This window comes from Oncorhynchus keta, chromosome 36 (assembly GCF_023373465.1).
Source record: "Oncorhynchus keta strain PuntledgeMale-10-30-2019 chromosome 36, Oket_V2, whole genome shotgun sequence".
NCBI lineage: Eukaryota > Metazoa > Chordata > Actinopteri > Salmoniformes > Salmonidae > Oncorhynchus > Oncorhynchus keta.
In genome coordinates, this window is record NC_068456.1 from 7020798 (window position 1) to 7047797 (window position 27000).

Here is a 27000-nt window from a genome sequence, read left to right on the forward strand (position 1 = left end):
TAGGGTGCCGTCTCCCCACTGCCATAGTTCTCAGTATTGATGGCTACTGTGATTCCACAGATGATGAAGGGCACTCCGCCACTGACTAAATAAAACCTGAGGGGAGAGAGAAAGAGAGTGACATAAAAATAAACGTTGTAACACCAATATCCTTTATTTTCTGGGTTGTAATTTTAGTAATCAATAGTATTAGTGAGAGGGAGATAAGAGAAGGAGATAGGAGAGGGAGATAGGAGAGATAGAGAAAAGAAGAAAGAGTGAGACCTGAGGATGTGCTTCTCTCTCTGTGCCGGCCTGGGTTGTAGACTGGAGATGGAGAGAAAGAGAGAAGGAGAGGGAGAGAAAATGAGAGAGTTTATTAAGAGAAAGGTAAAATTGACTTCCTCCACTCCTCTTTTCTCTTCTGAGCAGCATAAAAAAAGTCTAACAGTCTTCAACACGAAAACAGTTCTGAGGCACAGTATACCCCATGACCAGTAGGCATACAGGCGTATTTGTGCTGGAGCATGTTCACACAGATTGGTACATCCACTTCTTCTCAAACAGGAGATGTCTCTATTATAGAGTTCTCATTCTTAGCCCGAACCCGACAGGGCCCGGTCTTATACCGGGCCTCAAATTCAGTGAATTGACTCTGGCCAGGCGGGTTTTGGGCATGCCGTGCCGCGCTAAAGAAAGTAAAAACTATGCGTGTCCGAGTACCTTTTAGCCTACTACATCTATCTCTCAGCCACAGCAGCTGCAGACACCAGCCAGCGCCGCCAGCATTCCAATATCGGCCGGGCCAGAGACATTTATGTCCGTGATTCAACCTATTTTCCCTGATGATTGAAACGTTTCAAATTACGATACAAGTAGGCTTGAGTGCCCTCGGGAGAATGACGATCCACAAGACCACGACAGGCAGTGCATCTCAGTATCAGGAGAAGCCCATGTTCCATTGTGGCATCTTAACGCAGATACATCCTAAACAACACACACCCTATGACTGACCGGCTAATGTGCCTTTCTGGACCTGGTAACTATCAAAGTGAAGTGAAATGTTTCCCTAATTAAACATGCATTCAAAAACACAGGGCTTTTAAGCGATTATTCAAATGTACGTTTGGCAGAAAATTGGGAGTTATTTATTTATTGTTTAATTATTCAAGGCTCCTTTGTTATTTCATTGTTATTATTATTTTTAAATGATTGATTGTAATTTAAAGGCATGAATGACTCGTATGCTTTGTAATGACATGAATGAATGATTTATTGGTTATGCTGAAGTGGGTTACATTAAGACATAAAACAGGATGCGCTCTCAGCTCGATGATGGATAGATTATATTAGGCTTAGATTATATTATAAGAGCAAAATAATACACTTGATTTAGGCTACATTATTGCATGCTGAATGTTTGTGATCAGTGATAGATGAGCAAACGAATAAAGGAGCTACCACTTCCACTTGCCCAGCCAGATGATTCAATTAACAAAATATACAGACAGAGACTCAGTGAAACAAAATCGGATTGATTGATTGTCAGCCAAGTCACAGGCTTTTGGTCAGGAGTAGGACAGGCTACTATGCGAGTGAAGTTAATTTACATTACATGCTAGCAACATGTTCTGATCAGCTAATACAGTGCCTTCGGAAAGTATTCAGACCGCTTAAATGTTTCCACATTTTCTTAGGTTACTGCCTTATTCTAAAATAGATTGTACACAAAATACCCCATACTGAGAAAGCATTTTTTTAAAACATTTTTTAAAATGTTTGTTACTTCAGTTTAGATTAAAAAAAATATATATATCACATTTACATGTAGTCAGACCCTTTACTCAGTACTTTGTTGAAGCACCTTTGGCAGCGATTAAAGCCTTGAGTCTTCTTGGGTATGACACTACAAGCTTGGCACACAAGCTGGGCGTTTCTCCCATTCTTCCCTGCAGATGCTCTCAAGCTTTGTCAGGTTGGATGGGGAGCATTGCTGCACAACTATAGTCTCTCCAGAGATGTTAGATTGGGTTCAAGTCCGGGCTCTGGCTTGGACACTCAAGGACATTCAGAGACTTGTCCCGAAGCCACTCCTGCGTTGTCTTGGCAGAAAACCTTTGACCTCTGTCATTGCCAACAAAGGGTATATAACAAAGTATTGAGATAACCTTTTGTTATTGACCAAATATTTCCACCATAATTTGCAAATAAATTCATTAAAAATCCTACAATGTGATTATCTGGATTTTTTTCCTTCTCATTTTGTCTGTCATTGTTGAAGTGTACCTATGATGAAAATTACAGGCCTCTCTCATATTTTTAAGTGGGAGAACTTGCACAATTGGTGGCTGACTAAATACTTTTTTGCCCCACTGGAGATATTGGCAGGATATTGGCAGGAACTGGATATTGGCAGGAACTTTAACACGCTGTCGTATACGTCGATCCAGAGCATCCCAAACATGTTCAATGGGTGACATGTCTGGTGAGTATGCAGGCCATGGAAGAACTGGGACATTTTCAGCTTCCAGGAATTGTGTAGATCCGTGCGACATGGGGACGTGCATTATCATGCTGATACGTGATGTAACCACACACGACTATTGCTTTCAATTAGTATAATAAGACATTGGGAGTTTCATTATAAGCAAGAATTTCATACATGCCTTCAATTGCATTAGCCTACTTTATTCAAAAGTGTCATTCAGTTGATCATAGCTAAGGTATGTGTTCCTCTCTCTGAGGTGTTTCCTCGTCTCCTCACACCGCTGCCGCCCGCCTTTGCCACATTGTTCTCAACACCGGGGGGGGGTTCGGGCTCGTTTAATCTCTGTGGTGTTGGACTGGGCATGGGCTTCAGCTCACCAGACTTGGGTCAGACCAGACTCTGATTTTCAGGCCCGCTGAGAACTGTACTGCTTGAGATATTTTCCTTTCACTGCTTCAGCTCGGGATAAAACACAATAGCAAGAACATGCAGTCCCCGTCCTCTTCCCCTCTGTCTGTCTTGCTCTCTCTCTCCATCTCTACCCTTTACCCCACCCCTTCTCTCCCCACCTCCCTCCCTCTCCCCTTATACTGCACCCATCCCAAAATTCAATTACAATCAATGTGTGTGTGTGGGCAGGTGGAAGCGGGGGCATTACCGGGGCTGTCAGTGTCTGGGTGGAGTGATTCCCTCAGGACACTCTTCCAACAGAAAGTCATTTACACACATGTCAAGGAGATAAGCATAAAGACGAGAGGACTAGTGGATGTTAAAGCCTAGTGCTTTATGACCCCTATTCCCCCTCTCTATCTACAACCCAGCCAGGCTAACCATGGCGGTACACAAGAGGAAGATATTCCCAGGTAGGTCTCTCTCAAGCGAATGCTCTCACTCACTCTATCCTTCCTACTCTCTCTCTCTCTCTCTCTCTCTCTCTCTCTCTCTCTCTCTCTCTCTCTCTCATTCCTCTCTCTCTCGCTCGCTCTCATTTTGCAGTGCTCTCCTTTAATGTCGGAATCCTTCATTGGTAAAACTGCCACATCCATTTGCGATATTAAAACAACAAAGAAGTTACTATAAACAACAACCCCCCCCAATTTTACCACGTTGAGCAACGCTCCTCACCTCTCACTTTCTCAACAAAACAAAAACAATAATGGCCGTGTGGGCAGACAGTGGCGCTGTTTTCTCTACTGCGGACTCCATCTTTAAAACAAAATGGCAGACAGTGCAGAGGGCGGGCACTTTTGAGTTAAGTTTTGGGAAGCAGCAGCAATCATCAACTGATATAAATAGACAGCCAAAGCCCCTGGAGCGAGAAGTGCCTCCTCCCTCTCTCCTCTGACTACGTGCTGTCCTCTCTCTCTCTCTCTCTCTCTCTCTTCGTCTAGCCCTGGATATACTATGGGGAGTGGAGTACTCAGGCTTGTCCACATGTTGTGACATTTACTGCTGATGGAGTAAACTGTTGGAAAAACAGCTGCATTGTGTGGTTGTTGTGCTGCTTACTGTAACTCACTATTTTTGGAGACATAATATTGATGCACACACTGTATACTGTAAGGTGTCCAATCAAAAACACATATTTTGACAAATTGGTAAAATATTGTTAATTGTGTAGACAATCCTCCAAGAAAACCAGTTGTCCAAACCTCATGTCTCTATCATAATCCGTTCAAAATATTTTGGAAGTTTTACCCTTGTAGGACGGCTGGAATTAGAGTGGCTAAGTCAATGGAGACCAGATCCAAAAAGTGGTCAAAACTGAGGAAAATTGCGTCAGCTTGGCTGGATTCTGTGCAAGAATGAATGCAACTGGCTACCTGACAGACTCACTTTCCCATTGAACTCATGATCCTTCTTCTCCAATCCGCAGGGCATGAAACAATACAGAGGTAAGATGGACGGCAATTTTGAATTTCAACCATAATATTTTCATATTTTAATGTACGCTTTTCATATTCATTCAAAATTCCCGCTCTTTTTCGAAGATGTCAATGGCGTACTGAGCCTGTACCAAGCTTTTAATTTTCAAATCTTTTTACATTTAATTCAGTTCATGTCATGCTAATTTTACTTTTAGAGACCCGTGAAAAAAACTTTGAAGACTACGACCACAAAATGTTAAATCCTCAAAAGTTGTTACGAGAAACCTGCCCCGCTATGTCAACTGAGCTCGGTGCTTATTATCGGATGTATTAGGTTACAAAATCAGACCTTTTGGATATAATCTTACTGATACAATATGTTCGAGAAAGACCCCACTGAACGTTTCAGAAAATGAATAATCATATTTGTCTTGGTAAAATGTATTTAATAACGTAAGGAAGGGAAATTTCATTGCCAAAGTGCATTTTCACCCACTCTGATGAAAGCACACATCACTAAAAGTTGACTATATATACAAAAGTATGTGGGGGAAAAAAGGTACCCCTTAGTGGATTCGGCTATTTGAGCCACAAAGGTTGCTGACAGGTGCATAAAATCGAGCACACAGCCATGCAATCTCCATAGACAAACATTGACAGTAGAATGGCCTTACTGAGGAACTCAGTGACCTTCAACGTGGCACCGTCATAGGAAGCCACCTTTTCAACAAGTCAGTTCGTCAAAAATGTCTGCCCTGCTAGAGCTGCCCGGTCAAATGTAAGTGCTGTTATTGTGACGTGGAAACGTCTCGGAGCCACAACAGCTCAGCCGCGAAGTGATGGGCCACAAAAGCTCACAGAACAGGACCACCGAGTGCTGAAACGCGTCCCGCGTCCTTGGTTGCAACACTCACTACCGAATTCCAAACTGCCTCTGGAAGCAACGTCCACATACTTTTGGTAATGTAGTATATTATAGATGTGGCACGACTAAAAGTATTACTGCATTGATATATATAGTAGCCAGTTCCATGGTTATTTTTAACAAAGGAAAGTCAGGTTTCAGTGAGTACCATTTCTTCTCTATAGTGTGTGGCAATTAGACTTGGGCGGTATAGTGTATATACCGCATACCGGGGTATTTGGAAAAAGACACTGGATGGGTTTTCAAAATAATTCTTTGAAGTTTTTCAATACATTTCAAGATTTGTAGCTACTTTTTAAGTTAATACCTGCAGTCAACGTGTACAATAGGTTAGGAGATGAAGTCGATTGCGTTCTTAATTTCCCCTGTCTTATTATTTTACATTATGAAGCTTACCATAATTCCCCACAACAGTTGAGCCATCACTTGTCTGTTTGTAAATAGCACAAAGGGAGACAGCAGGAGTCCATAGCATTGTATATCTATTGGCGAGTCTCTGTGATGAAGTTGCACTTGGATACAATTCACTACTAAATGTTTGCCATCAGATATCTCATAATGGCTTTCTGCCAGAAGTCAAAGAGCTCTGGATGAGTTATCTGTACAGATGCCAGAAAAGCATGGATCACAAATTTGTTCATTTGTACAATTTCTCTTGTTCACTTTCGCTCTAAAAATTGTCCACACTCACCGAAAATGACATTCGGTAGGTACTAGCTATGCTTTTATAACTTTATGAGCTGGATTTGCCTGTCTTTGCGATTAGTTTACGTTTGTTTTCGCTCATTAGCATTTAGCTAACAGTGTCTACGTGTCAATGTTAATTTTGTTAGCATTCTGGGAATAGAGGCCCAATCTGCTCCTCCACATTATCTCATTCTCTAATAGCACTAGGGTGACAGACAGCAGCCTCCAGAATATTCCATAAAGCCCCCTCCCTGTGCAGTGCAGCTGGTTAAGGATCTGCCTGTGTGGAGAGTGGGAAGAGATGCTGAGGGTCCTTATCCAGCTAGGGCTTTGTCCTCAATGACTTTCACTGGCATCCAGCTGCTATGGTTCATGGAGGAATGTTCACTGAATAATGTTTATATTACAGGCTACCTGTAATTACTATACAGCACTATACAATACCTTACAGGAGGGTGTAATCCCAACACCAAACTAATACCATAAACAGACGTCCCAAGAACACCCAGGGAACTTAATGTGCTAGCTGGGAAGTTACTTCAGCCCTTGCCATTTATTACTTTTCAATGTTTATGAATTATTTTGTGACTTTGAATATTCAAAAGTGCTCTTGAGCAAAGTGTCTCGAGTAAAGTGTCAGAGCCTGAGGCAACAGATCTTAAACATACAATGACATTGAGATTTTACAGTAAACCTGGTGTTGGTGTGCTATCTGTCTGTCTGTCTGTGTCCATCGGCACGTGTGTCAACCTCTCTTAGTCAAACAGGATTTCCTGTGGGATTTGCTCAAATTGAGTTACACAGCACATACACAGTACCTTCCATCGAGCAAAGAGTGTCTGTCTCTCTCTGTCCCCAAAGCTGATCCTCTTAAATGTGCCAAACACGGTGAGTAAGCAGAAATATAAATATATAAATAAAAGGAACACCGGAAGCGACGTTAAACCTGATGTGTGAATCTAAGCGAATATGAATTAACCCTTTACATTCGTGCTTATATGGATAGGGCCCAAAATAAGATAGAAAAGGCATGTGCATGACCATGGTAGCTATTAAAACACAACCCTTTGGAGAATATAGGGAAATTATCAGACCAAAGGTGAGGACAGTTCACCTGACATAAGACTGAATCCAAACATTACACTGTTGATTGTTTGTGCGTTTTACATTTACTGTACCTTTCACATTTGTCAGTAACGAAATCTGAAAATACTCTTGCTTCAATCAGTAAAATAACAAGAATATTCATGGTAATGTTGGGGTAGGTGCAATATACTGTATATATATATATATATATATATATATATACAGTTGAAGTTGGAAGTTTACATACACCTTAACTAAATACATTTAAACTCAGTTTTTTTTAAACAATTCCTGACATTTAATCCTAGTAAAAATTCCCGGTCTTAGGTCAGTTAGGATCACCACTTTATTTTAAGAATGTGAAATATCAGAATAATAGTAGAGAGAATTATTTATTTCAGCTTTTATTTCTTGCATCACATTCCCAGTGGGTCAGAAGTTTACAAACACTCAATTAGTATTTGGTAGCATTGCCATCAAATTGTTTAACTTGGGCAAAGGTTTCGGGTAGCCTTCCACAAGCTTCCCACAATAAGTTGGGAGAATTGTGGCCCATTCCTCCTGACAGAGCTGGTATAACAAAGTCAGGTTTGTAGGCCTCCTTGCTCGCACACACATTTTCAGTTCTGACAACAAATGTTCTATAGAATTGAGGTCAGGGCATTGTGATGGCCACTCCAATACCTTGACTTTGTTGTCCTTAAGCCATTTTGCCTTTGGAAGTATGCTCGGGGTCATTGTCCATTTGGAAGACCCACTTGCGACCAAGCTAACCTGTTGAAACTAGGGGGCACTATTTTCATTCTTGTCAGGACAAGATGCTAGAATATGCATATAATTGACATCTTAGGATAGAAAACACTCTAAAGTTTCCAAAACTGTAAAAATATTGTCTGTGAGTATAACAGAACTGATATTGCAGGCGAAAGCCTGAGAAAAATCCAATCAGAAAGTGACTCATGTTTTGAAAGCTCTGCGTTCCGATGCGTCCCTATTGAGCAGTGAATGGTCTATCAACCAGATTCATTTTTCTACGTATTCCCCAAGGTGTCTACAGCATTTTGACGTAGTTTCACGCCTTTATGTTGAAGAATGAGCGTAAAGCGACTACAATTCTAATTGAGGTGTCGTGGCAGGACTTGAAACAAGCAGTTCATGCTTGAAAACCCACAAAGATCGCTGAGTTAAAGCAGTTCTGCATGGAAAAGTGGGCAGGAAGAATTTGGTTGGAGTCGTTGCAACCAGTTATTGAGCGTAAAGGGGGGCAATTACTTTGTTGTTGTTATTTGTTCACTCAGATTCCCTTTATCTAATATTAGGTTTTGTTTGAAGAGCTGATAACATTCCGTATAAAAAAAATGCAAAAGTATGAGAAAGGGGGAAAATACCTTTTCACAGCAGTGTTATACTGATGATTCACCCCTAAATGCATCAGCAACCACAGCTAGTGAAATCCCTACAACCCTAAACAAAGACTTGCAGTCAGTTTTAGAATGGGTGGTCAGTAATAAACTAGTCCTGAACATCTCTGAAACTAAGAGCATTTGTAGTTGGTGAAAATCCTTCCCTAAGTTCAGGACCGAAGCTGAATCTGATCACGAATAATGTGGCGAATGAGAAAATTAAGGAGACTAAATGACTTGGTGTTTCCTGGGACTGTAAACTGTCATGGTCGAAACATTTTGATTGAATGGTTGTAAAGATTGGGAGAGGTCTGTCCAAGATTTTCTTTTACACCACAATCCACAAAGCAGGTCCTGCAGGGTCTAGTTTGATCTTATCTTGATTATTGCCGAGTCATATGTTCAGGTGTTGCAAAGAAGGACACAGAGAAACTGCAGCTTGCCCAGAACAGAACGGCACGTCTTGCTCTTCACTGTAATCCGAGGGCGAATATTGATGCTATGCACGCCAGTCTCTCTTGGCTAAAAGTAGAGGAGAGACTGACTGCATCACTACTTATTTTTATGAGAAACATTGTATTAGAATTTCCAAATTGTTTGCATAGTCAACTTACACACATCTCTTGACACACACACACGTATCCCACCAGACACGTATGCCACCAGGGGTCTTTTTACAGTCCCCAGATGCAGAAAAAATTCAAGGAAACATATAGCATTAATAGAGCCAGGATTGCATGGAACTCCATTCCATCTCCGATTGCTCAAGTGAACAGCAAACCTGGTTTCAAAAAAACAAATAAAGCAACACATCGCGGCACAACGCCTCTCCTCTATTTGACTTAGCTATTTTGTGTGTATGTACTGATATGTAGGCTATTTTATATTGATGTAGTTCTGACTTTGAGCTGTTCTTGTCTATTAATGTTCTGTATCATGTTTTGTGTGGACCCCAGGAAAAGTAGCAGCTGCTTTCGCAACAGCTAATGGGAGCGGTCTTTGGTGAACGGGGCTGAAATGGCTTTGGGGATCCCATCCAGCTGACCAACAGTTTCGCCCACCTGCTTCCAGAGATTTCTGCTCCCTCATCCTTTACCCTGTCTCCTGAGGGTCCGGCTCAGGGGGAGTTTCTACCACAGGCCTGTAGCTGTCATCATTGGTAGTTCCCCCCGGGCTCAGGGGGCCCAGCACTATTAGTACAATTGTGGGACCAAATGAATTCCATAAACGTGAATATTGGCTGCCCCCTTAGTTTTCAAATCACAGCCAGGGCTTGGGCAAAAACCAAAGACCATGCCTATACCCTCTTTTCATTATTTAGGTCAGTTTAATGCCTCCCATCCTTTCTAACATTCCATCATTGGTTCCTCTAGATCTGAGTTCCGCAAAGGGAATACTGTGGTCTGCTCACCCAGATATTGTACAATTGTGAATTCCATGCGGCCAAATCACAGAGGCCCATGTAGGTCAGTTTAGAACATTCCAACCTTGAGAGGAAAAGTCATTCCAATTTCTACTCTCTCCTCTATTACAAATAGGGATAGACCCTCAGACAGGGCCTGCAACTGCCTATTGAACATAGCTTGTTTGAGTTGGAGACTCCATGTGACTTTAAACATCGTTGATGCAGCTGAACATTAGGAGCTTACTTCTTAAACTGGATTTACATCAAGATCTGGGCTATGCAGATGAATACGTACATTCTGCTATTGACTTAAACTTGGTTCTTTGGGGACATTCTAGTCTCCGATATTAATATTGAAGGCTATAATACTTTCAGACCTGACAGAGGGTAGAGGTGATAAAGTGGCCATTCTTATAGATATTTATCCGTCTTTATTGAAATCCATTTCCCTTGCCCAAAAATCTGAGCTACTATCTTTAAGCCTTCGTCTGGGGAAAAATGTATCCATAACTGTAATAGGGGTCTTACTGTCCTCCCTCAGCTAACCTTTATGCACTCTAGGAGTTAACTCATTTTGTCTTCTTTTACTGAATCAGTAGTTATTATCCTGGGTGACCTAAATTATGATTGGGAAATGTAGGCTTCAGACAATCTAAAAGACATGAGTAATGATCTAAACCTAACACAGCTGGTGACGAAGCATATATGGCCCAAGCCTAAAGATCATTCAAGGTCAACTTTGAATGATCTTATTCTAACGAATACACAATAAAAAAATAAGTTACTACATTACTCCATAGAGCTCTCTGTTTACAAGGCCCTACTTCGTAAACGTCCGTCTGATCTAATTCTGCCGTTGTTTAGACACATATTGCCTAACCTGTTCATAGGATTGGTTAACTCTTGAGGTTCCTAGGGTCTCCACCGAGCTACAGTGCTGTGAAAAAGAATTTGCCCCATTCTGATTTTCTCTATTTTTTTTGCATATTTTTCATACTGAATGTTATCAGATCTTCAACCAAAACCTAATAGTAGATAAAGGGAATCTGAGTTTACAAATATATATTTTTTTAAATCATTATTTGATTTATTTAATTAACAATGTTATGCAACACCCAATTCCCCTGTGTGAAAAAGTAATTGCCCCCTTACACACGATAACTGGTTGTGTCACCTTTAGCTGCAATGAGTGCAACCACATGCTAACCTGTAGTTGTTGATCAGTCTCACATCGCTGTGGAGGAACTTTGGAATTCTTCTTTAACTCAGCGACATTTGTGGTTTTTCAAGCATGAACTCGTTTCAAGTCCTGCCACAACACCTCAATTGGGAGCAGATCTGGACTTTGACTAAGCCATTCCAAAACTTCAAATGTCTTGCTTTTTAGCCATTTGTGTGTTTTGGATCATTGTCTTGCTGCATGACCCAGCTGTGCTTTAGCTTTAAGTGCGATTGCACTTAAAGAAACTTTCAAAGTTCTTAAAAAATTTACGGATTGACTGACCTTCATGTCTTAAAGTAATGATGGACTGTTGCTGTTGCTGTTTGCTTATTTGAGCTTTTCTTGCCATAATATGGACTTGGTCTTTTACTATCTTCTGTATACCACCCCTACCGTGTCACAACACAACTGATCAAACTGGCTCAAATGCATTAGACACACCTGTTAATTGAAATGCATTCCAGGTGACTACAGGTGGCTTCTTTAAAGAATCTCAAATCTCAAATATATTTTTGTCTGTTTAACACTTTTTTGTTTACTACATGATTCCATGTGTTATTTCACAATTATTCTAAATGTAGAAAATAGTAAAAACACTGGAATGAGTAGGTGTGTCCAGACTTTTGACTGGTAATGTATATGTATATTTCGTGTATATTTATGTTCTATTGTGCAGGGCACACTTGAAAAAGAGACTTAGGTCTCAATATGTCTTCCCTGGTGAAAATGAAGGTACAAAAAATACCAAGATCCCTAAAAGCTAATATTCAATGCAGGCTCACAGGTCATTGAGGTAACTAGAGCCTTGGGTGAGCACTATGGTAACAGGTCATTGTTTAAGTCGCCTCATTCTTCTTCAGCAGGATAGACACTATTTCCTCTTCTTTCTCTCCTCTATTGCTCCCCCCACTCTCCCAGCAAAGCAGTCTCAGCTAGAGGACTCAACCAACACACAAACCAAACCCATTTATCACCATGGAAACCAAAACAACTCCCTCTGTCTACCGCAAAGGCGAGAGAGAGAGAGAGCGGGCATCTTCAATAGGTACCTAGAAAGTGGCAAAACAGGGAGGGTGAGTATGAGTACTGCTATAGTTTTCACTCTAATGCACCAGCAACCTACTACTTGGCACAGGCTCTCAGACTCTCTCCCTATAGTTGCGTTTTGAATATAAATCAATATATGACCGTCAAATGTTTAACATGTCAGTTTGCAAACCAGCCTCGCACAGTCACTGTGATTTGTTATCCTGCCAATGAACCAACAAGTCCTGTGAAATAAAATTTCCCCTGTGGCTTCGCCTTCATTTTCTAAGGTAATATCGATGACAAGTTACTGAATAATTATCATAAAGGTGATAATGACCATGACGATGCCTATGATGATATTGATAAACACATGCTCCCTGGACATCAGTAGGTATCTTCTCCATCCCTACAGTGCCTTCAGAAATTATTCATACCCCTTGACTTAATCCACATTTTGTTGTGCTACAGTCTGAATTCAAAATGGATTAAATTGGGAGGGTTTTCTCACCCATCACTTCGAATGCATTTCAATTAACAGGTGTGCCTTGTAAAAAGTTAATTTGTGGAATTTCTTTCTGTCTTAATTAATGCGTTCGAGCCAATCAGTTGTGTTGTGACAAGGTAGGGGTGGTATACAGAAGACAGCCCTATTTGGTAAAAGAACAAGTCCATGTTATGGAAAGAACAGCTCAAATAAGCGAAGAGAAATGACAGTCTATCAATACTTTAAGACATGAAGGTCAGTCAATATGGAACATTTCAAGAACTTTGAAGTGCAGTCGCAAAAACCATCAAGCGCTATGATGAAACTGGCTGTCTTGAGGACCGCCACAGGAAAGGAAGAACCAGAGTTACCTCTGCTGCAGAGGATAAGTTCATTAGAGTTAACTGCCCCTCAGATTGCAGCCCAAATAAATTATTCACAGAGTTCAAGTGACAGACATCTCAACATCAACTGTTCAGGGGAGAGACTATGTGAATCAGGCCTTCATGGTCAAAGTTCTGCAACGAAACCACTACTAAAGGACACCAATAATAAGAGGAGACTTGCTTGGGCCAAAAGCAAGGAAAGTCCAAATTTTGAGATTTTTGGTTCCAACCGCCGTCTCTTTGTGAGACGCAGAGTAGGTGAACGGATGATCGCGTGTGTGGTTCCAACCGTGAAGCATGGAGGAGGAGGTGTGAGGGTGCTTTGCTGGTGACACTATTGAGATTTATTTAGAATTCAAGACACACTTAACCAGCATGGATACTACAGCATTCTGCAGCAATACGCCATCCCATCTTAGTGGGACTATCATTTGTTTTTTAACAGGACAATGACCCAACACACCTTCAGGCTGTTTAAGGGCTATTTGACCAAGAAGAAGAGTGACAGAGTGCTGCATCAGATGACCTGGCCTCCACAATCACTCAACCTCAATCCAATAGTAATGGTTTGGGATGAGTTGGACCGCAGAGGGAAGGAAAAGAAGCCAACAAGTGCTCAGCATACTCCTTCAAGACTGGTGGAAATGTATTCCAGGTGAAACTTGTTGAGAGAATGCCAAGAGTGTGCAAAGCTGTCATCAAGGCAAAGGGTGGTTACTTTAAAGACTCTCAAATCTAAAATATACTTTGATTTGTTTAACACTTTTTTTGGTGACTACATGATTCCATATGTGTTATTTCATAGTTTTGATGTCTTCCCTATTAATCTACAATGTAGAATATAGTAAAACCCTTGAATGAGTAGGTGTGTCCAAACGTTTGACTGGTACTGTAAGTATTCACACCCCTTTACTATGACACTTCAAATTGAGCTCGGGTGCATCCAGCTTCCTTCGATCATCCTTGAGATGTCACTTGATTGGAGTCCACCTCTGGCCAATTCAATATTTTGGAAACAATTTAGAAAGAAACACAGCTGTCTATATAAGGTCCCACAGTCGACAATTTCGAGAAAAAAAAAAACGTTTTCACTTTGTCACTGTGGGGTGTACTTTCTGAAGGCACTGTAACTCCCTGCTTATAGCTATTTGCTAAGCAGCAGACAGCTCGTTGAGCGCCACCTCTACCGCACTAATACGAGTCTCTAAATTGAATAGGTCCCATTTCGGAAATGTGTTTGTTTTAAAAGAATATCCTCGGCTCCTAGCAATCTAGGGTATTTATCCGAATCAATTCCAAATGATGTGAGTCAAATTATTCAAACTAAAAGTTGTTCCCTGACGCCAGAGAGTGACTCAAGTTCAAAATGTGATTTCTTGACAAGAATTAGTGTAAGAAAAGCACTAGCCACTGAAGAGCCAAACTGTATACATTCTCGGGCAGTGACAGTAATATTACAATATAGGGCTTGGAGTGTGAGGAATGTAATCTCGCTACATACTGTATGCTTCTTTTGATAAATGATCCGATAACTCTCCCAAGTGAAACCCATGGTAATCATGCTTTTAGAGAAGAAAAAAAAAACAGACACACACAACTAAGGTTTATACAGAATCCACCAAACATGACTTGCTTACAATATCCTTTCTTTCAAGTAACCTACTAAACCACAAGCCCAATGATCGTTCTCTCTGCAGCTGACAGCGTTTCAGAAACAGTACATTACAGAAAGGTTAAGACAGAAAGGTACACATCCACAGCCTATAAAAACAGAGAAGCAGGACACCAGGGCTTGGATTTAGTGAGAATGAGGATTTAACAAGTACTGGCAGGAGAGCCGGCCAATGCTATTGTGTACAGATTCCGACAAGCATCTCTAGGCCACACAAGGCATACAGTATAGTAGGGAGAGAAATGAAATAAGAAAGCATAGAATTGTGCACTGAACCAGTCCTTGACCTACAAAAAAAAAGATTCATAACAGCACATTCACAACAAGCACGATCAGCTACATACAATTCAAATGCACACGCAGATGCACGATTAGACACGGAGGCATGCATACTCACGTGTGCACACACTCACGAGCACACACACAGAGGGGGGTTGCGCTTACTTTAGCATGGGCTGTTTGGTGTTGGCAGACGGGTCACCGTCCTGGGGCTGCAGGGGCTTTTTGGTCACCTGCTTGTAAATGTTCCGGGCCATCACACCCAGCCACAGCATGGTGGAGAGGGACGAGTAGTGTAGCACCATGCCAACCTGCACCAGGGGACACAGACAGACATGGGTCACTCGCTGTATGTATCTTCGCGTCGTGTCCCGCTCTCGTCTCCACATTCTTCATGTCCCTCTCACGTCCACTTCTTCACACCCAGTTGACTCACAGAGAGTTATTTTCCAGACACAACAAGCATGACGTCAAAGTCGCTACTCACAACGTCACTAACATTTTCCTCCAAAGATCAATTGCAGCGGGAGCGGAAGACTGTGACCTGTTCATTAGTGCACACACGCACACGCACGCACGCACACACACACACACACGCACGCGCACGCACGCACGCACACACACACACACACACACACACACACACGCACCTACATCCGCCATCAATAACATCAGAGGACTCAGGACAGTAACCTTGAGCCGTCAACAATAAACCACAATATAAATGTCAGTCACGTCTACAATGCAAACAGACATTGCATCCCATCCTCTCTTGTTCTAATATTCCTGAATTATGCTTGAATGGGAATCTGCCATTGTTTTAAGGCTTTAACAGGAGACACAAAGGCACAGATACGAGGGAGAAAGAGAGCAAGAATAGAGGAAAGACAGAATTAGAAATGCATTGTGTCCTCTTTCCACAAACACACTCCTCAGTTCGCTCAGAGGGCCCAAAACTCAGAGGCATCCAATCAAATAACTCGCTCCAGTCTGCCAGGCTTAACTAACTCTACAGGGACTGAAGGAACCATACAGGAGTCAGACATGACACTGATTTGAAATAACCTGGTTAGACTGGTTAAAGGTGGAAGAAGCTCCCAGTGGTAGGTGGTGGTCTGTGATTCAACCAATCAATGATTGCACTCTGTGAAAAGGGTTCTACATACAACCCAAAAGGGTTCTACCTGGAACCAAAAAGGGTTCTCCTATGGGGGCAGCTGAATAACCCTACCCTTTTAGGTTCTAGATAGCACCTTTTGTTTCTAAGAGTGTAGCTATAACCCACATCCTTTGGACTGAAAGGAACGCTGGCTGACTGGACAAACAGCCACTGATGTAGGATGGAATGGAACCCAAGTAAAAAGGTTTTCAGGGGGTGAGTCGTATTGCCACACACTGAACTAGTCCTTGACCTCAAGAAGATATGAACAGCACATTCACGACAAGCAATATCAGCTACAGAAAACTCAAAAGGGATCAAATCAATCTTTCGTACACACACACACACACACACACACACACACACACACACACACACACACACACACACACACACACACACACACACACACACACACACACATAGAGTAGACCGATGCACACAGCGTGGAATGGTCAGGGGAGGGAGGGAGAGTGACCCAGTATAACTTTGCAGTAGTATAGTCTTTAGCTACTGTATGTCACTGTCACAAGGAGTGGTATGAAAGTGTGGTATGTTTGAATCACAGAGGGATGATTGGGTCTGTCAGTGTGGAGTATAATTGAGTGAGTCTGGGTTAGGGTCAGTGTTACTGTCGCAGTGTGGCTTATAAGTAAGAGATCACTAACATTAGAGAATGCAAAGTGACAGTGAGGAGTGGGTTGGAGGAAGGAAACGAGAGAGGAGAAGGAGATGTAGAGGGAGAGAGAGAGAGAGAGATGGGGGAGGTTTGCAGAGGAAGGGGGTTTGCGAGTGCTTGAAGTGCCGAGAGAGGCTGCCAGAGACGGTTCCAGAGCTCCTTGAAGTTTGCCTGTCAGAGGGGGTGGTGTGTAACAGCTCCCCTGGGGTGATGGCACCATGCTGGGCCTGAGCGGGATCCATCTGCAGGCAGGGTGGAGGGTGGAGGGACGGAGGAGGGTGGGAGAGGTGTTTGTGATCACACATATCCTTACTACCAGCTCCTCTAGCAATCAGCCATGTAATCATCCCAGACACTGTCCCCACTGCTGGGAACAGGGGAACAGCCTCAAACCCATTGAGAGGAGGAGAGACAAACCGGGCCCAAATAATCCCATAGCAGTGCCGAGTTACCCATTAAAAATGCAGTGCTTCAACATTAGGCAACGTGATTCAATCAGATCAATAGCCAGTGGTAAGGAGCACCGGAGACACTGTGCAGAACACACCTGCGGCAATAATGACATTGGGAGAGGGGTAATATCCACACAAGATGTCCTTTGCTTTACAGGCATCTCTCAAACTGTGGCATCTCGGCAAGATGTCTGCATGTCACTCAGAGCACATGTTGCCAATGCATCCATGTGGACGGAAAATTCTGATGGGGAATATGCTAATCATGTGCCATTACGCAGTGGGGGAGCAGGTGGGTCGATAGGGGGGTGGAGTTTCAAGCCGCAACACCGGCTGAACTGTGTCACACAATGTAGTTGTCGACGCTTGCTTGACGGGCGCGGCATGAACCAGAGGCGCCTAGCCTAGCTAGCTGTCTCTCTGTCCAAGCCAACCCTCCTGACAGGCAGCCAAGGCATGCCAGGCACTGTTGGCTTCCATGAGCTACAGTGAGCTACGGTGATCGATGTGTTTGGCTCCACACTGAGGTGGACTCATTGTGTTTTAGAACAAGAAGATGTCTAAACTGTTGGTGACAGGAGGGCGAGGCAGCAGCCCCGGGGGTCCCGGGTTCACTGACGGACTTGGTTCTGACTAGAAAAGAATAGAGGGTGAGTTTGAAGCCTTCGAAACCTCAACTGAAAAGGTAGAACAAGAGAAAAGCTGGCTAAATGCTCCACACGCTGAGGAGAGATCGCAGAGGCAAGATGACGTGTTCAAATGTTGTTTAAACCTACAGTGTCATCTAGCCGTCAATCTCTCAAAATGTAGCCACGTGCCTGGTCTTCATACTCCTTATTTTGTCAAGACACGATTGAGTCTATCGCCAAACGCTGACGTTTTAACTCCACATCAACCAGTATCCATTCTTTGTAACGTCTTCCTATCAATCTCCCCCAAAACAACAATGGGCATGCATACCCAATTCTGGTTTTCTTACTCCTTATTTTGTCAAGACAAGATTGAGTCTATCGCTAACCCTGAAATCAAAACTCCCCAACAACCATAATAACCCTTTCACACGAGTATCAGTCAAGCCAAAGATTGACTAAGAGGTAAGCATCTCTATTCAAAAGCTGAAACCTCTCTTACCTGATGTCTCCAACCATCTGCTTTATCTTTAAGTAAAGGACTCAGGATACACCTCAGGTCTTGACATGCACCACCAATTAGCCACCCCAATGCTATCCTTCCCCTCGCTGCCTCCAGGCTCGGCCCTAAAAACAGTACGTATGGCAGGATCCTCTCACGTTGACACATCTCCCCTGATCTCTTCTATTTTCTAACATCTCAGAGCTAAGCGTTAATGCTCCCAGCAGGAAAGAAAGCACTCCTGTGACCCGTTAGCTAACCCACACCGGCATACAGGCCTCGTAACCAGCCGCGTCCCGCAGCGCTTACGGGTGCCTGTGTCTCGCTCTCTCTCCACCTATCTCTCTCCCTCACTCGCTCTCTCTTTCTCGTTCCCTTTCTCTCGCTCTCTCTGTATTTTCTCATTCTCGTTCACAAGCCTCAGGCTAAGAGACGGAGGTGCCACCTACGGAGGAAGAGAGAGCGAAGCGGTAGGCAACATCAGTAACGGCAGCCATACTTCTACTCCCCTTGAGACGACGGCAAAAGAACACCCTCATTAGGACAACAAACTGCCGGGTAAAAATCCCCTGGGGGCCAGGTCGGGAAACCCCCGGAGGGACAGGCAACCTGGCTTTCGTCAGAGGATATGTACTGCCAGCCAATATGTCAATAGGAAACGCACAGGAAGACAGCTAGCTGGATAAAGCATTCGTTCATCTACTGTAGGGTAGGCAAATTAAGCTGGATGGACTGTACTGTACTGTCGAACACTGTGTAGGGAGAGAGAGAGAGAGAGAGAGAGAGAGAGAGAGAGAGAGAGAGAGAGAGAGAGAGAGAGAGAGAGAGAGAGAGAGAGAGAGAGAGAGAGAGAGAGAGAGAGAGAGAGAGAGAGAGAGAGAGAGAGAGAGAGAGAGAGAGAGAGAGAGAGAGAGAGAGAGAGAGAGAGAGAGAGAGAGAGAGAGAGAGAGAGAGAGAGAGAGAGAGAGAGAGAGAGAGAGAGAGAGAGAGAGAGAGAGAGAGAGAGAGAGAGCTATACGTGCTGCACTGTGCACTCTGAGCACCTCAATAGACATTCATAATCATTTCCACCGGAGAGCTTTGAGAGGGCGGAAATGAAAAGGCAGTGCACTTACTGCTTGACAGATGATGGGGTATTTGATTCGATTGATGCCTCCGGCAAACACAGTGAAGGTCAGAGCCGTGTGGAAACAGAAGTTGAGGAGCATGTGCCATCCCTTCCGACTGATGCGGATTGTGCTGCCAAAAGAAAAACCCACACAGTCAGTCAAATAAATATGAATAGCACAGAGAATCAGGGGAATGGATTACAGATTGATGGAGAGGATGTTGAACATTTTAGAGTTTTCAAAATACCCACTTCAATCATGCAGGTCATTTATTAGGATATAAGGGGATGAGAAATATGGGGATGAGGTGAAAATCTGGGGAAATGCAATGTACATATCCCCTGAATTAATACACTGATTTTAAAGCACAGCCATGTCATGCAATTCATCGTTCAGATCATATACAGGGAAGAACAGAAAACAGATGGATGAGAAAATAGAAATAACGGGATGAGGTGAAAGTCGCTCTCTGCCACATGGCCTCAAATTCCCAGAAGGCCTGGATTATTGAGTCATTGTTAGTTTTACACTTAAGACATGGACGCTGCTGTCCACATTTTTTTTTGAATTTAGTCTCGTGTAATACATCCTATACATTCGTTTATACTGGATTAATCGTCCATTTTTGTCCACCGCCGTTATGTTACGTTACGTTAGTTATGTTCCAACATTCCCTCCACCGTGTGCCAACATCAGTTAGTTTTAAGTCTTGGTTCCAATCGTTGTCAGTTGGATAAGGCTCTCTGCAAGGTTTCATGTATCTTACCTGTCTTATGAATATCATTTTCTGACTCAAATAGGAATTCCTTACGGTTGCTCTGATGTCCAACATATTTCAAATAGGCATTTCGTCATATCAAAGTTGCATGTGAAAATATACATTGGTACCTCCAGAACTGCTTTTTAAAATTCTATCATGGAAATACACGTTTTTCCTATTACCAAGTAATCTATGCCTTTAGTTTTCCATGTGGACCAATTTATTGGTGGATTCTGAAAAACTATCCGAGTATTGTTCATAGTTTTGTGTTTTAAGGGAGTGATAATTGGTTCTTGTAGAATACGTTTCAATGTCTTCCATCTTTTTTTTTACAATGTTCTTAACTTTATCCTTTGAAAATAGACACGTAGACAGTTTCTGGAGATGAGCACGTGCAGCTTAAATATGTACCCATTGTTTCTCTTTACGGCATTTAACTATATCTCGTAAGTTAAAAGCCCATGATGGATCACTAGTCACTTTAATCTTGTTTACGTACTGCTTTACTCATCTCATATCTATACTTTATTCTAATTCTACTGTATTTTAGTCAATGCCACTCCGACACTGCTCGTCCTAATATTTATATATTTCTAGATTTGTGCGTATTGTTGTGAATCGTTTTTAGATACGACTGCACTGGTGGAGCTAGGATCACAAGCATTTCACTTCACCCGCAACAACATCTGTTAAATATGTGTATGGGACCAATAAAATTCGATTTGATTTGAAAATGTGATTTCATTTGATTCGGGTGGTGAGTCGATCGATATAAGGTTAAAACCACCTTCAAACTCAAAGTTGTAGAACCTTCCTTTTGATTCTAAGAGGTTTCTTTGCCCATATAAAGTCTGTTATGACCAAGTATACTTTTTCAAAGAATGTCTTTGAGGGGGGTAATTAGTATTACCGAAGATAAATGGAAAACCTTTGGGAGCCATGCCATTCTGAAGAGAGAGAGAGAGAGAGAGAGAGAGAGAGAGAGAGAGAGAGAGAGAGAGAGAGAGAGAGAGAGAGAGAGAGAGAGAGAGAGAGAGAGAGAGAGAGAGAGAGAGAGAGAGAGAGAGAGAGAGAGAGAGAGAGAGAGAGAGAGAGAGAGAGAGAGAGAGAGAGAGAGAGAGAGAGAGAGAGAGAGAGAGAGAGAGAGAGAGAGAGAGAGAGAGAGAGAGAGAGAGAGAGAGAGAGAGAGACCCGTAGGCATGGCACTTAACCTATATTGCCACTCTGTGTCCAGCTGTTGGAAAAAACACTAAGAATATGTGGGTTAGCCAATCCGGATGCAGCATCCAGGTCAAATAATCTATCCAGTATCCTAAATCAGCACTATCCTCATCATTTTAACCAGTGCCATTATACACCAGGGGGAAGACATGTATAGGAAAGCAACCTCTGTCCAGAGAAAGAGAGAGAGAGAGCGCAAGACTGAAAGAGAGTGAGAGAGACCACAGGAAGAGGGAGACCAGAGACCAGAGAGAGAGAGAGACCAGAGAGAGAATTAGTGAAAACAAGTGATAATGAGAGACATACAGACAGAGAGGGAGATGGAGAGAGAGAGCAGCAGTATCCTGTGAGGCGTGTCTGAGTTAGTGTGCAGTGTTATGTGCCAAAGAGGAGAGGAAGAGCTGCTTTTTAGGTGCTAAACTACAACCAAGGAGGCTCTAGGAGATGGCCATAAATCACTGCAGCCTCTGCCTGCCTCCCAGTGCTTGTCATGGGCCTGGCTATGGGCTCTTATTGGGTCAAGTGCATTCACCTGGAACCCCTCCACTTCCTCGTTTCCCCGGGAGAGCATGTGGCTAAACTGACCTCTCACTTGTTCTCCTTGGCCCGAGGGGATATTCTCAAGGGTGAACTTGGGAGTCCAAATGGAATAAACCCTTGATAATAGGCTCACCAGCGTCACTATTCAGTCAGTACACACTCCCTTTGTTTGAAATACACTAACCTTATATAGGAGTCAGTGAAGCACTGAAATGACTTCTACAATACACGTGTGGCAAAACTGACCCCTTACTCGTTTTCCTTGGCCGAGGGGAGGGAACGTTCCGAAGGGTGAACTTCGCCCCTGTGGAATTAGCACTTGTGTTAGCTCACCAGCTGAACTATTCAGTGGTGCTACACTAACTACACACTCCTCTTGCCTGGAATACACTAACATTATGACAGTCAGTGACGTTATTTCTACACATTTAGGACACTTTTCTGATTTGAGACCTGCGTTCACAACTCAAGACGTTCGCGTAAATCGGTCACTGACATCAATGGGAGACTGGTGTGCACGGATCTCAATTCAGAATGTCGCCCGTAGAGCATTTCTACAGTAAGGAAGACACGGCTTGGCTGTGTTGTTACACCTTTGGACATGGAGGGAGGCGAGGTGTTGTAGCGTTGTACTCCTGCTGCAGCTGTGATACGATGGCTCGTTCCCTCTGAGAACAGGGTGTCTCCCGACCGCGGCGCCAACGACATCACTCCTCCCAGACTGCAGTTACCCGTCTTCGTCGTCCATCTACCCTTGTGGACGGGGTTAGGTGACAACGTCATGAAAACGAGGCGCACAGATAGCTACCGACAATGACAAGAAGCTGCCAATGTGGGGGATTGTTAAGTGGCTCGTTTAATCTTGTTCTTAATACCATTGTCTTGTTTTGAGGTGTTTTGACTGATTTTATGTCAATGCTAATATGACAAATAAAAAAATCGCTAGCTAGTTAACCAACAACTGTAAAAAATGTATTTGAGAGACAACGAGTGCCCATTGTACAAATGTGTTTATGTTTTTGCTAAACATTGGAGACGGAATATAGTTTACATGTTGCCAACAGCATAAGCCAATCCCGTCTGTCGCCCCCATAGTTGCGCACACATCGGTTTCGTTTCCGAACAACCAACCCGTCTATAGCCCTTCATTTTGTCAATATCTCCTTTCCCTCTCTTTCTCAGACTGGCCTCATAATGATGCCAAACTTACATTTGCTCATAGATCTTCACGACCCATTACACCTATCTACTTCCCATCAGAACCAAAGGCGGTATCAAAAAGGTCTCGTTTATTTCATCTGTCGTGTCAGAGACACGGAACAACTTTCTTTTTTGGTCTTTTATCCTCAGCACAGTGAAGGTATAGAAGGAATGAATGCTTGTCACATTCGGTCGCTTACTCCGTTGCTCGTGAGTGACTAACAAAGACTCAAAAGGGAAAATGAGGCCCGAACAAATAACAAGCTATCCATGGTTGCCTGGAGACCACACTGGATCATCAGTAGAGGACGACTAGACGAACGGACATATAGCACAGCCCTCGGGGATTCAAAGACCATACGGAGAGAGGTGACCGAGGTGGTCTGGCCATTATGGAGTAGGGGCAGTTTGACTCACGCACGCGCACACATCCCTCTAAACCGCACTGAGATACACAGGCGCGGCGCACACATCAATCCTCCAGTTCAGATGTCTGAGTCCGGCCCACAGCGGCTGACTCACAACCCAGGAGCATGACGGAGGAAAATGAAGAAAGGAAAAATCCCAAAAAGGAGAGGCGGCGTGTTGTGATGGATACATGACCTGGATGTGTGTGTGTTTTTACCAAGCGTGGTTAGTTAACTGAAGATGAGAACTCACTTCAAATCCTTTCAAAACAGAACTAAACAAACAGACAGACACATACTGTACACATGCACGCAGACAGACACATACTGTACACATGCACGCAGACAGACACATACTGTACACATGCACGCAGACAGACACATACTGTACACATGCACGCAGACAGACAGACACATACTGTACACATGCACGCAGACAGACACATATCCCATGCCTCCCCCCCCCCCCCCCACCACACACACGGTATTCCAAGGGTTTTTACCTGTGGTGCACGATATAGGTGATGATGGAGGCGAAGAGGCAGAGCAACATAACGGCCGTGCAGGCATACACGACCGGGTGCAGAAACTCCCAGGGTACGGGGGAAAGAAAGCACCTTCTTCAGATCCTATAGGAGAAAGAGAGAGAGGGAGAGAGAGGGAGAGAGAGAGAAAGAGAGAGAGAGAAAGTATATAAGATTTTGCAATTGTACTCAATGCTTTGAATTGAGAGAGAAATGGACATGGAGAAGAGAGACAACGAGACAGTGGGGGGGAGAGAGTGGTGGAGGTGGGCAGAGAGAGAGGGGGGGGGGTGAAGAGAGAAAGATACCAGGGTCAGACACGACATATGGTATCGTATTTCACATACTATTCCGTAAAACAAACAATGTACTGAATGTGACAGTCTAAGAGCAAAGAAAACGAAGTGGACCTCATGTGTATGCTGTATCTGGGCAACCGAAAACAAAACACGTGCGCGCACTGCTGCTCATTACCACATGAACAATGGTCCACAACAACTAAAAAACGTTATGTCGTGCAAACCATTCTCCGAATTTGCAAAACACACGTAGCACTCACGGGGAGCGAGAGAATCAGCATGACTCTCTCTCTCTCTCTCTCTCTCTCTTAATGTCATACTACTAGAGTAGCAGACGCTCATTAGGAAAACTTCAACATCACGCCGCATCTGTGCTACACATCTGGAAGCATATATTGCCCTTTACAGGGCCTCACACAGGAGCGTTACTATGCTGTCGCGTCACACTGAGAGCACACACATCATCGTGACAACAAAGCAGAACTGAATGGGCACCGTCGGAGGCCTGGTGTGGGAGTGAGCAGGGTTGGCTCCGTAGCTCCGTGTCTCTATGATGCCTCGTCCGTGTTCATGGCCGTGAGTGTATTCTACACAGCTGTCCTTCTCTATCACCACTTCCGCTGACCAGCTAACCCACAGGCTCACACAGGGACCGGTAGGGGCCGCTAGTGGCCTGTGGGGGCCCGTGACCCTGCTGTACTGTGTGACAAGCACTAATAGTCAGGGCTGGAGGGTAAGAGGGCTATGGCCAGAGGCGGATCTAGATCTCTTACAGATATGTAACAGTGTGACAGGGAGAGACGACCACGCAGAACATCACCAGTCAGTTCAATGGAGCCCGAACTGAAAGAGGCAGAGGGATAGCAGGGAAAGCGAGTGAGAGTGAGGAAGCTGGAGAGGAAGCGGGAGAGAGGAGATGAGGGTGAAATCGAGAGCGAGATAGAGAATTTGTCTGTGGAAGGAGGGGGAGAGAGCGTGAGAGGGCAAGGAAAAGAGAGGCAAAAGGAGAGGGAGGGCTGATTGCCGAGTACAACTACAATTCTCAGCTATAGCAAATGACCATTCTGAAATGACGGGACCTTTATTTATCCGCCCAGAGTGGTTAAAAGCACAGCGAAGGGCGAGTTCCCGGGGTCAAAGTGTCTCATGGGACATATCGACATCACTAGATCATCATCACTGAGGCTATAATGATAACTGAGACTGCTGTAGCTCCTGCCTCTTAGCCCCTGAGCCTTTACACCATATTCAGCCATTTACCACTTGACCGACTGAACCAATCAAAACTACTCGTCGAATGCCCTCATATTGGATTCAAGGATCCTCCTGCTAAGTAAAAATCCATATATACCCAACTAATTCTTTATACCCTATCCATATATAGCCTGCTGAGAGTATCCCCATAACTCCAGGAGCAGTCCTAGTATCTGAGAAATGGCGCTGCAGGAGGGGACTTTAGCTCACGGGGCTGCCGAGGACTGGATTTACTGCTGTGGGGTGAGATGATTGGAGGAACACTAACAGTCATCTGACTGGCTCAGGTCAAACGGTAGGAAGGGGCTCAGAGGAGAGGAGGGGAAAGGGGAGGGTAGGAAAGGGAAGGTGGGGGGATGAAGAGAAGAGAAAAGAAAAGAGCATGGAGAGGTGGAAGAGAGGAGATGAAAAGTGTGCAATGTATGGAGGGTTAGGAGCAAAGAAGAAGGGCAAGATGGAGGAGGAGTGGGGGAGGAGGAAGATGTCACTTTCATCAGACCGAGAAAAATTGTGAATCACACTGCAGGGTGCATGACTGCCTGCTTTGAACAAATAGTTCTCAGCGTTGCCAGTCCCAGTGTTAAAACTCCTGGGGAGATGCAGGGAGAGACAGACCTCTCATACAGTGGACAGTTGAACAAAGACTGCAGGGTGATTGATGCCAAATACTGGCGCATCAACTCCCCTCACAACCGAATGATCCCATTGGTCGAAAATCAACGTCCCAGGAAATGGAGAAAAAGACCCGCACATTCTCCCAATCGCAAAACATCCTTTTATCATTATCATCGCTGGTGTTGTCTCGACACTCTTAGAAAAACCTCAGATAGATAGTCGGCTGTCCCCATTAGGATAACCTTTTGAAGAACCCTTTTTGGTTCCACGTAGAACCCTTTCTACAGAGTTCTACATGGAACAAAAAGGGTTCTACCTCGACCAAAAAGGGTTCTACCTTTAACCAAAAAGGGTTCTCCTATGGAGAGAGCCGAAAAACCCTTTTGAAACCCTTCTCTCTTTTTTTCCTAAGAGTGTAGTTGCTTAACAGACACATAATGCAATATCCATAACCAATATATTTTGCCTGTAGGGGGAACAAAAAAATACAGCATATCCCTAATTGTTCATATAGCAGTGATACTGAGTGATGTCTCCTTGCAATACCTTGTAGCACCAGGCTCTGAACAATTCCCATTCCTCACGTATTCTTCCCAACCCAGCGCTACTACCAGCGTCAGATAAGAACAGCAGCGAGCCAGTTTCCAATAGGATTCTTCCATCCAGACCACTCACAGCTATTATTATCATTATTACTATCGTATTACATCAGTGAGTGTTGCTTGGCTGCCTGTGTG

At 43.7% G+C, this 27000-nt stretch overlaps 1 protein-coding gene across 2 annotated transcripts in view; it reads right to left on the reverse strand.

The window, feature by feature from the left end:
- The window catches only part of LOC118369393 (adhesion G protein-coupled receptor A3-like), a 262103-nt gene continuing 235103 nt past the window's right edge, over positions 1-27000 (reverse strand). Inside the window, exons 15-19 of one of the 2 annotated variants that reach the window (XR_008095029.1) lie at positions 24075-24200; positions 19450-19573; positions 15079-15224; positions 265-306; positions 1-96 (exon numbers count right to left, since the gene is read on the reverse strand). Coding sequence is in view for 1 of the 2 variants with exons in the window: in XM_052498400.1 (XP_052354360.1) it covers positions 15112-15224; positions 19450-19573; positions 24075-24200 (363 nt within the window). In the remaining variant the exon portion in view is untranslated. The remainder of the gene's footprint in view (positions 97-264; positions 307-15078; positions 15225-19449; positions 19574-24074; positions 24201-27000) is intronic. The other variant, XM_052498400.1, reaches the window with a different exon arrangement.